The sequence below is a fragment of the Centroberyx affinis genome, unplaced genomic scaffold (genome assembly GCF_046629955.1).
Source record: "Centroberyx affinis isolate AG114_WGS23_722 - 3 ecotype Tasmania unplaced genomic scaffold, CSIRO-AGI_Caff_v1 ptg001004l_1, whole genome shotgun sequence".
Classification (NCBI taxonomy): Eukaryota; Metazoa; Chordata; class Actinopteri; order Beryciformes; family Berycidae; genus Centroberyx; species Centroberyx affinis.
The window spans coordinates 116577-127340 of record NW_027279568.1 but is presented as its reverse complement, the minus strand read 5'-3'; the positions used below and the strand labels follow the sequence as shown (position 1 = coordinate 127340).

Genomic DNA, 10764 nt, shown 5'->3' with positions numbered 1-10764 from the left:
ATCTCTATTACAATGACAAAAACTATCAGATCAAATTCTGACTCAGTCAGGCTAAAGTATGGGGAGTGCCCACACCTTGCCATAGCCAATGACGCCCATGTGACCCCTCTCCATGTCAGTAATATGATTCAAACAGCAAACACAGTCGGTCTCTGGGCAACAGGAGCCACACTCACTGCATCATAATGGCCGACAATGGATCCATGACACGGCTCCATCCGAGTCTCGCTGTGTGGGTCTGCACCGGATTCCTCCACTCGGTCTGACCGCCATCGCCGTCGACAACGACAATGGCTGCAGTGCTGGAGCCAGTGAAGCCGCCCTCTGCAGAGCAGCAGGTCATCAGACGGCTGAACTCCAGCGCGTACCGGGCCGCCGGTAGTGACGGACTGCTACCGGGACGCGTGAACACGCCGTTTGCCAAGTTTAACCCCCAGGCCCGCCCCCCCGCTGAGCACGCCGCCCTGGCCCCGTTAAGAGACGACGTGCCCCTGCTGGACCCGTGCTGCGGCCAGCTGAGCGCCGGGGCCGAGGTGGACTTGGCGGTCAAAGGTCGACAGAGGTTCATAGATGTGGGTCACGTGGCCTCGGCATTGCGGGTCCCCGCCGGCCTCAGAGAGAGGCCCCAAACACCCCGGAACCCCGCCGCGCTCTGCTGCGACCCGGCGCAGGACAAGGCCTGGAACTGCAGGAGGGTCCCAGAGGCCGCCGTGAGGGCCAGCCTGGGGGGTAAAATAATGAGACAGTGTTTACATCTGCTCACAATAACAGGCTCTATCTATCTATCTATCTATCTATCTATCTATCTATCTATCTACATTTATTTGTTTGTTTGCTTGTTTGTCCATATCTTTCTTATTATGATTATGATTATGATGATCAATGATGCCAATATGCCTCTTAGTCTGTTCATTTATTAATTTGTTTGTGTAGTTATGCATTTTCTTCTTCTTCTTCTTCTTCTTCTTCTTCTTCTTATTGTACAACTAGGAAAATGACAAAAGTGTATTTTATTTTCAACTGAATTGCAGAGAGCTATCTGTTCTCATGTAGGTCAGAGTTATAGGCCTATCCTATACTTACAGTATACATTTGTATAGTTTTATATAATTATATAGTTATAGCCTACAGTGCGCCTGTAGCCCAGGGTCTTTATTGTTGTTGTGTCTTCCTAAGGTTGGACCAGTCCTGTAAAAGTGAAGCCAGAGTCACACAGGCTAACAGCTAGTGTGACCTTCCCCAGTTTTTTCCTTGAAACAGACACAGGAAGTCAGGTGGGTGATAAAAACTTATGCAATCATACATGTTCTTTAATTATCTAAAATAAGGTTTTATGAATAAATAACATAGTTCAGCGTTTTACATAAATGGCCATATATTCATTTTTTTTTTTAAATCAAATATATAGTAGCTTTTTTTCAACTTGTGCAGAGACTTATAGGCCTACAAGTCTTAGACCCAGTTTCCCTGTGTCAGCATTATTCAGTAAACACAGATTCAGATTTCTCTAATGGATATCTGAGATAATTAAATATCGACTACACAGTACTGTAAATAATCTGGTATGGCTGTCTGCACATTTTATGTCTTTGGTGTTTCTGCCTCAACAGCCACAGTAAAACTACTGTGATTTTATTAAGTACCTTCAGTGTCAAAAGGTCATTTGATAAGAGGCTGTAACATAAGAACAAGATGCTGTTCATTTAAAAAAAAAAAAAAAAGGCTTACTTTACCTTATGTGAGATATGATAACACATCACTGGAGTTATATATATATCTATATTGAATAAAGTGATGTAGTTTCACTTGTATTTGGGCTTTTAAGACAATACCAATGCCAAAAATATATATATATGTACAGCATTATTTGAAGGGAATTAATGAAAATGTTCATCTTAATGTTGAACATTAAAGTGCATATTCCCTTTTAGTACAACAAGGTTAGGCAAAGAAAAAGAAAAACTCAATATGTTAGTCTAAATCCCAGTAGAGAATGACCCATTAAACAGTTTACGTTGCACGCTCCATTTACTCTTGGCAAACAGATCCTACCTGCTCTTTAAACAGACATAAAACAGCAGCAGAGATGATAGAATGTAAATATGACTATTGATTTTTAAGGAGGCCTGCTCATCTGATGCGAGGGAGTGGACAGACCACACCAGGGCAGTTCGACGTTTCGTCTACACCTCTACCACCCAGAGGTCAGTTCTCATCCTCTAGTCAAAACAGGCTGACCTTTAATTATCCTGTATGCGTGATCAATAAACCCACATCCATTTTCTGTGTTTACTATAGCATGCAAGAGGTAGATTCACTGGGAGACAAAGCTGATTTATTATGTACAGTACGCTCAGCATCATTTTGTTTCGAGGGTTATTGAGAGTTAATAGGTTTGATTTTGTGCTCCAGTGATGTCATCAGGGACCGCTGAATCCTTGTGTTGCGTTAATTGCCGCTCAATGAAACGATGCAGACAAAGCCGTAGCGTTGCCTAAAGCCTCGGGGAAGAATTAGTCTCCCTGTTAATAAGCTGTCTAATATACTTAGCCGAGTGAAGGGGGGGCTGTTTAAGAAGTCAAAAAGCAAAACACTGCAACTAAATATCTTTCGGGAATCGAGCAAATCAATTAACGTTCAAGGTAGAGGCAAAGCATTTCTCTTTGGTTTGCAGGAGTTATGAGGAGGTGGGCTGGGATGCGAAGCTGCCCCGGCGCTTGCGGGCTCCAGACACCACCCTTGAGAAAATGGCTGATCCAGTAAATCAGCGCTCCTCATGCAGGCGCTACCACAGCCAGCCTCAGCTGTGGCAGGTGAGCTGTGTTAAACAACCCTTGCACCAAAGCACCAGTCATTCCCACTATCGACTGAAAGATTACCATATTTTATTTGCAACGGAGAGTAAGTGACTAATAGATGTTAAGACATTTACCCTTTAAAGGTGCTATGTGTAGCATTTTTAAGCATCAATATATCATTGTCCGATTAATTGTGATAACTTTCTATAATTACTTAATTATTACGTGGATTGGTAGCCTCTATCTCTGTGGTATTGCTGGTGTTTCTCAAAATTAAGACTACATTTCCCATAAATCCCCTTGCTTTCTGTCACAAAGAGGATTCCCTTTAGCTTTGCTGAAGAGGAAAAACATGTTGGAAATGATTTTTCCATCGGCCGGTCACTTCTTCCACCATCTGCCGTTGCCAGAATCTCTGAAAGCTTTAGCTCCGTTTTCTCTGGAAGAACAGCATCCTCTTCCTGTTTTGTGCCATAAAGCAATCCAGCAGATTTTCCCTCCAAATCCGACCTGGTGGCTCACAATGTAAAATGCAGTGTAGAGGTCGGTAGAGGCTGACAGTCTTCTTAGTGATGGTCTTGTTTGTTTACGGCAGTTATGCTAATGTCTCAAAATGAATGTGGTGATGATTTATTGATGTCAGAATGCTACATGTAGCACATTTAAAGAAGAGATAAATAAAAGCACCAAGAGAGAAGTGTAAGTTTTAGAGCTGCAACTGGAAGATGATTGAATCTATTGTTCCCAGTGTTGTTCAAATGCCTCTGAGCAAAGAACAGATTACCAACCTGTAGAATAGACCACAGCATGTGTATTTGTGTGTGTGTAGTGGAGTGAGGGTTTATGGGGATATTAGAGAAGACAAAATGAAAATCTAATGTAGATGCCTAATAAATTGATCTAAAATCGATCTGTTGTCACCGTCCCTTCCTAGTCGATTGGAACGGAGTGGAACAGACTCCAACTTCGATCCAGGAGTGACGCCAGGAAACCTGTTTCATTGTGAGCTCTTTAACAGCCAGTAGCTCTACTTCTGTTTTTCAGCGCCAATAATGTTCATGTGGATCTCTAATTTTAACACAGCATCCCTTCCTTCTCTGTGCAGCTGCAGTCGATGTTCAAGATCAGGTCAAATCCCACTTTACAGGCGAGTAGGTTGAGAAGTCAATAAAAATGTCTTAAAGGTTTTTTTGGCATGAATTGAGAAACCCAAGTTCCAGGTGTGTTTCCCTAGAGTTGACCTTGTGTGTGTTTTGCATGTGTGTGTATGTGTACGTATGCATATGTGTGCCTTTGCAGTGGTACGATTGGTTCTGAGAACATGGACAACATCGACAACATGGATGAAGACTTCCATCCTCTGACTCTGCTGAGGAATACCATCCCTCCATACACTCCCACAGCCCGGTAACACACACCTCTACCACACACACATACATTCACAGTGGATGTCATTCCAGAGCTCTACTCAATCAGCATGAAATTGAATTATCACTTTAAATGTTATTCATTACACCTACAGTAGATAGTGCAGACTCTGCAAGAGTTGATCCGGTTCAATTAGCTCAACCGCTGAGTTATTCACTGATTCACCAATCACTCCCATGTAATTCCTGGAATGGATCTTGATAAACAGTGTGTAAACTTTCTTTGCTCTCTGTGTTTTTTTGCCAGCCGTACCACCATCCCTGGCTATACAGGCAAGGCTGCCTATGCAAATTCTGCTGCTGATGCTGCGGTCTCTATCCCAGCGCTCTCCATTCCTGCACACTCCTCTGGGTGAGTCTTCACAGTGGCAATAAAAGACACTCAATACCTCTAAAATATATGATCCAGTCCGTAAAAGTGGCATCAATTCGACAGTCAAGGGCTCAAATCAAACACTATTTGTTGCTACTAATCATTTTTTAACACTGTCATGTTCTTCAGATGGTAAATATGTATTTTTTTTTACATTCTCTAGTTTCCACTGTCACACTTTTAGTTGATTTCTGATCCTTAACACGGCTCCATCTCCACAGTATACTGTACATGACTGCTTGACAGGTTTAACCTACCTCATCTGTCCAGTGGAGGGCGGTCTAATGCACTCCACCAACACACTGCCTCAGGTTAGATCCTGACATCAATATGGATATGGTCATATTTCACTGCCATTCCTACAACAGAGGAGGAAAACTCAAAGTGATCATCATTAATACTAACTCTACTAACTCGACAGTGTGTTATTTCAAAATGAATAATTAAAAAAGTTTGATGAATTTTGAGCTTTTATTTAACTGCTGAGATCAAGAATCTATTTTTCCAGGAGATCTGGCTAAAAAGTAGATATCAAGACGTAGTATACAAGTATACAACAACAACAACAACAACAACAACAATATACAAGATACAAGCAAAGTCACAAAAAACACAGAGTGAAGTAAGAGGTGCTGCAAAAGGCAAGGCAGTAATCCAATATTAAACCAGCAGCTCATGGCCAAATGTATTTAAATCTTGACTAAACAACCTCACTGAGCCTTCATTAATAGTTTAAACTCGCCAGGAGAGAGCAGATCTTTCAGCTTTAAATCATTTTGCAGCGAGTTACAATGAAAAGAGCAGGAGACCTAATGGCACTTTTGCCTAATTCACTTCTGACCTGAGGCACAAATGACAAAAACAAATCCTGTGAGAATAAGAATACAAGGAATCTGTACTTTCAGGGAATGATGGAGATTTAAATGAGGAATACCAGGAATGCTTGGTATAGCTTATTGGACAGCAGATATTTATTTCAACTAAAATACTGTATTTTATCTCATTGTAATTATGTTGTTATTACCTAATTTTAGTGTTTTTCCTATTGGAGCTTATTTGGACTTATTTCTTTACTTTTTTTTCTGCCTTTTTGTATTTGACTGGCATCACTTCCGAGCATTGTAGGTATTTGCATCAGCTCAGTGTGTATCTTTTTTTGGATGAGTGGGCCGGTGAAATACACGTTGGCGGTCAGTTGATAAAGGCCGCAGTAATTGGAAACGCTAAGACAGAGATGAAAAACAATGGGTGTCATTCCTGAAGATAGACAGTGAGGAAATCGGAAGTCATGGAAAATCAAGAAGACCTTCCGTACGACTTGAGGTCAAAAATATCCTTATATATATTAATATGAACACAAATAATAAATACTTTGCCTGTGAAGCAGACCAAGCTGTGTGGCCTGTGACAGCAGCAGAGGCAGCACCTCCCTCCACACCCGGGAGCGCTGCCTGTCTGTTGAGGATGTGAAAACCTGTTTCCTAGTCGGGCCTCAGTTGAGCGAACTTTACCGGCTTTTGGAGCAGGCATCTCCAGATGGTTGAATCCAGAGCAGCTCGCGGTAATCGTGGTTTTCACAACCCAGATCCATTTTCCTGGTGCCCGACACCTCCCTCCCCCCCTCTAAGATCTGTTTCCTCTGCTGATTAGGCCGGCCTCCCATGTTTTCTTCCCCAAAACAGAAAAAAAGACAAGTACTTGGATTGATTAACTATCTGCTCCAACGGTCCGGTTTTCCTTTTGTTCACTGTTAAGTTCCTCTATAAAAGTTCTAGTTTTGCTTAAGATGTAGAATTTATTGACTCATAAAATAACATAATTTCTGCTATTTTTACAGGACAAACAGGGGATCGGGGAGTGGTGTTTCGGGCCGTGCTGCCCCCCTGTCCAGAATGGTGACCACGGCGGCTCCCTGGAACCCCTTCCTGCACCCCAAGACCCACGGAACATGAAGGAAATATTACACCAAGCAGATGAGAAAGTTTTGAAGGTGTCAGCTTCCTTTTTATGCCATCCAATCTGTTTGTATGAATACATCTATAATGATGTGATGTCAATGACTGATTCGGAGGGAGTTGGAGAATAATGAGATGCCCCATTAGCATAATTTCCCTGATTTAGATGAGTGGTTTTCTAACTCCGGGTAGTGAGCTCTCACATTGTCCTCTTAAACACTCGCTCTGCCTCTCTCTCTCTCTCTCTCTCTCTCTCTCTCTCTCTCTCATAGTGTGTGTGTGTGTGTGTGTGTGTCTGCGCACGCGTTCTGTATTTTGGTCATGAAGGGCAAAGAGAGGGACAAAACAGAGGAAATAGTGAGAGGGAAGTAGAGAAAGGTGATTTGTTGCATTACTCCTACATATTTGACATTACTAAAAAAAGTGCAGCAGGTATAATAGCCGCATTAATCCAATCTGCATGTAACATTACGGCATTAACCCAAGCTCATTTGCTCTGCAAGGGCAGAACGTCGGTACGCTACATCTGCAATGCATACGTCTTTTAGTGCCATTTGATATTTCTCTTTAGATGAGAATGTAATGTAAATAGAGATAATTCTGCAGTGTCTGCCAGCTATAGCTTTAGGTCTGTGGTTTGTGCAGCTTCACGCTTACACAGGAAATAGGGATGAGCGGGTTTCCTGTCACTCTTCATCTATATTTTGTTTAGATTTACATTTCGTGGGGATTCATTTTTTTTGCTTCAACACACAGTGCTGTGATCACTAATGCATATGCATATACATGCGTATTCAGCCATACTCCCAAAACTGCCTAATCTGACATGTATAATTATCTTATAAGCAACAAATCATACTATCACTGGTTTGTCTGGATTTATCCTTTACTTTGCATTGCAGTGAATCCAGTGAATCTAGTGAATGCAGTCTGTTGGTGATTGGCGTCTTGTAACCACCAATCCATGTGCTGGACAATCTTGACTTTAAGCCTTAATTTAGGAAGCCGGCATCCATGATCGATCACATGATCTAACTAGAAGGGCACTCGGAGAGCGCAGACCTCCGCCAAGGTCCGTGCTATTATTACATGTTCGTGAGTCGGATCCGGATCCGCTCCAGAATTTAATGGGTTCTTCCTTGGCCCATGCTACACCCTTCCACCAAGTTTAATGAAAATCGGGCCAGTAGTTTTTCCATAATCCTGCTAACAGACAAACAAACAAACAAACGGCACCGAAAACATAACCTCCTTGGTGGAGGTAATGATGGAAGGGATCAGACCTAGCTACTGTTAAATGAACCATTTCCAAACTAATTATTGGCCATTTTTCATCGATTTACTGCTTTCGGAGATGTTATTTTTCATTAGTATCATATACTTGGATGTGGTATCATACCCACAGGATGCTGCTGTGTTTGCCGCTGCGTTTAAGACCAATAAACTGAGTAAACCTCCCCACAGCAATCATAATTCTATTTGCTAAGAAGAGTGCTCCTCTTCCTCGCGTTTTCCAGCGTGGCTGCCAGTGGTGTGAATCTCATCACTGGCTCCCTTTCAAAACAGGGTCACAAACATCATGATTGATTCAGCTACTATCCTGCAGGATCTCTCAATGCCTGCCTCGGCTGGAGATTAATTTCCCTTTCCTCATCTTAATTTTTACTCATCGCCTCTCCATAAAAAGGCTAAATGTCAAGCATGCCTGACTCCTTCTAGTGACACGTCTATTCCAGCAGATAATTACCATAAGGAAATTGATGCTTTAGTGTGCAGAGGGGAATTTAATTTACTCTGACATCCCCACAGCATAATGCATTCCTAAAGAAAGAGAGTTTCTCAGTTTGCAATTGACTTTTTAGATAAATTGGACTATTTAATGTGATTATCAGTCTTGAACGTCTTTGACTTATTAAGGTGTTGAAACCAATTAAGGGTTACATGCTGCTCGTGCTTCCAAATGCGAAACAGTGAATACTGCTTAAAGATCCATGAAATAAGAACCAGGCGGAATCTATTGTTCTTGCCGAGACTTGCCAGGTAATGATATTAATTACAGCAACATGCCGTGTGCGAGGTTGTGGATTAACCTGAAGGGAGCAGGAGATCATGTTTAGTTTGATGTGCAGCCTTTTGGACTGTGGACTATATGATTTTAAATGTTGCAAAAAAAAATTCAGTATATGCACAAAACCCTGTTATGGAAAATGAGGCTTCTGCAGAAATATGCTTTTAAATGCTTTCATGTGAACAACCCATAGACTTTATGCAGCTTTTACACTTTCAGATGATAATCAATAAAGCAATCCGGCCTCTGGTGGGTTTTCGATCCTCCCATCTGCACTCGTTTCTCTTATAAACTCGTCTGAATCCATTGTCCTCACGCAGCCTCTCAGTGCCCACAGTGGGTGAAGCTGCTGTGTCACTGGGACAGGACAGTATCTCGGGGTCATGGAAGACCACAGTCCTCTGCTGGCCACGATTGGACGGCCCTGCGTGCCCTGATAGCGCCGAGTCACGCTTCCACTCCGCAGCATTCCCTCTGCCCCCGGGCACTCAGGAGCCCGGGCCCCTCGGCTACTAACACTCTCTCCCACCTGCAGCGTGTCCGCGGCGGCTTCCGGTCCGCGGCGGCTTTGAGGAAGTCGGCCCGGGCGTTGCTGCAATCCACATTACGGGCCGTGAAGACACTGCAGGGCCTCGGCGCTCCTGCCCAAAGTTCCTCCTTTTGCACCAACCGCCCGAATGTGGTGCTTCTCAGGAGATAAGGGGCAGCCTCCCGCGAAAGGTGACTCAGCAAATCCAGCAGCACACGCAGCCTCTCCTGAGATAAGAGGGCCGCGCGGGGGGCCTGGGCACGGTGGGATACTGGGAAAAACAAGACACGAGAGAGTGGAGTGGAAGGTGCATTCACAAACACTTTCTCTCTTTTTCTGTATAACCCCCCTGTGAGCATAATCACCAATGAAATACACAGCAGAATCCATGCCTTAGTAGTATAGGCTACCTCCCTTCCTCAGCGGCGGTACCATCGCATCACTGCTTAGAAACACAGCAGCTACAGCAAAGATCCACTCTACCAAATTTTCATACGAGACGATAATGACGGAACATGATTGAAAATGAGAGGCGATTTATTTTAGTAAAACCAGAGGTGTGACTCATTATTTATTTAGTATTTCCATCAATATTAATCCCCAATTTCTATTTCTTTGAATAATTTGAGACAAGACGTGGGCACTCGGTTAACTAGTTATGATGGCGCACGTGATTGACACTTCAAATTGGCATTAGAAGAAAATTGGAAAAGTAGTTATTAAACAACTTAAAAGGCTCTAATATAGTGGCACGCCGCCGCTGCTGCTGTGTCGCACTCGGCTGCACAGTCCCTGCACGTCATCTTCATACTAGCAACGTGAATGATGAGAGTTGGGAGGGAGGTGAAGTGTTGCACCCAGAGAGGAGTCCCCCCGTCCGGTTGCATTTGCTGCCGGAGATCCATGGACAGTGTGTGTGGTGGCAGTTTACTCATTTACATCTGGCGTGTGCTTGGGGATTTCAGTTTCAAGTCAGGTTGAAGCAGTTTGGAATTTAGACGATCGACTTCGCAGCATTTTTTCCAGTGTTAATAAGTGTTGGTTTTTCAGTGACGTTGATTTGGAGTTGGAAAGTGTTGATTTGGCTCTGATACGGCTGTTCAAATCGATTTAAAGTGTGAAATTAACTCTGATGAGTGTGAAATGATATAAACACTGTCATAGTGTTGATTTTTACACCCTGAATTAAATTAACACTGACGATTTTGCTGTGTATCTGTGTGTAAAACCAAAGTGGGAAATTCAAATTCCAGTGAATGTAATGCATGGCTGTCCGTCTACAGTAACACTTTTGCATGATCACCTTTTTCCTGTAAAGGAACATGTGAGCAGTGACTCCAGGACAGGCACAGTGAGGAGAGCAGCCAGTGCACAGGCATCCCAAAACAGAAAGTAACAAAGAATAAAATGAAAAAAGCCTCTATACTTATGGTTCAGACATAACTGTGATGCTAGATACCTGTGATAAGGTATAATAGGCTGTTACACTAAGGGGGAGCTGCGCTGGAGAGAGAGCAGCAAAGTGCACCACAAGAAAAAAGAGAAAAAAAAAATCTCATTATATAGGAAAGCAAACAGTTGTGTTAATTTCATGGACTGCTTCAGCGTGCCAGA

The 10764-nt window shown here is 43.0% G+C and overlaps 1 protein-coding gene across 1 annotated transcript; it reads left to right on the top strand.

The window, feature by feature from the left end:
• The first annotated feature begins 290 nt into the window (after positions 1-290).
• LOC139646827 (protein SPMIP7) lies at positions 291-6550 on the top strand. Its single transcript, XM_071522577.1, has 9 exons — positions 291-729; positions 1177-1274; positions 2122-2204; positions 2675-2813; positions 3733-3800; positions 3904-3945; positions 4098-4205; positions 4473-4577; positions 6436-6550. Exons 1-9 carry the CDS (start codon positions 291-293, stop codon positions 6548-6550), a joined length of 1197 nt encoding a protein of 398 aa, XP_071378678.1.
• The last annotated feature ends 4214 nt before the right edge of the window (positions 6551-10764 follow it).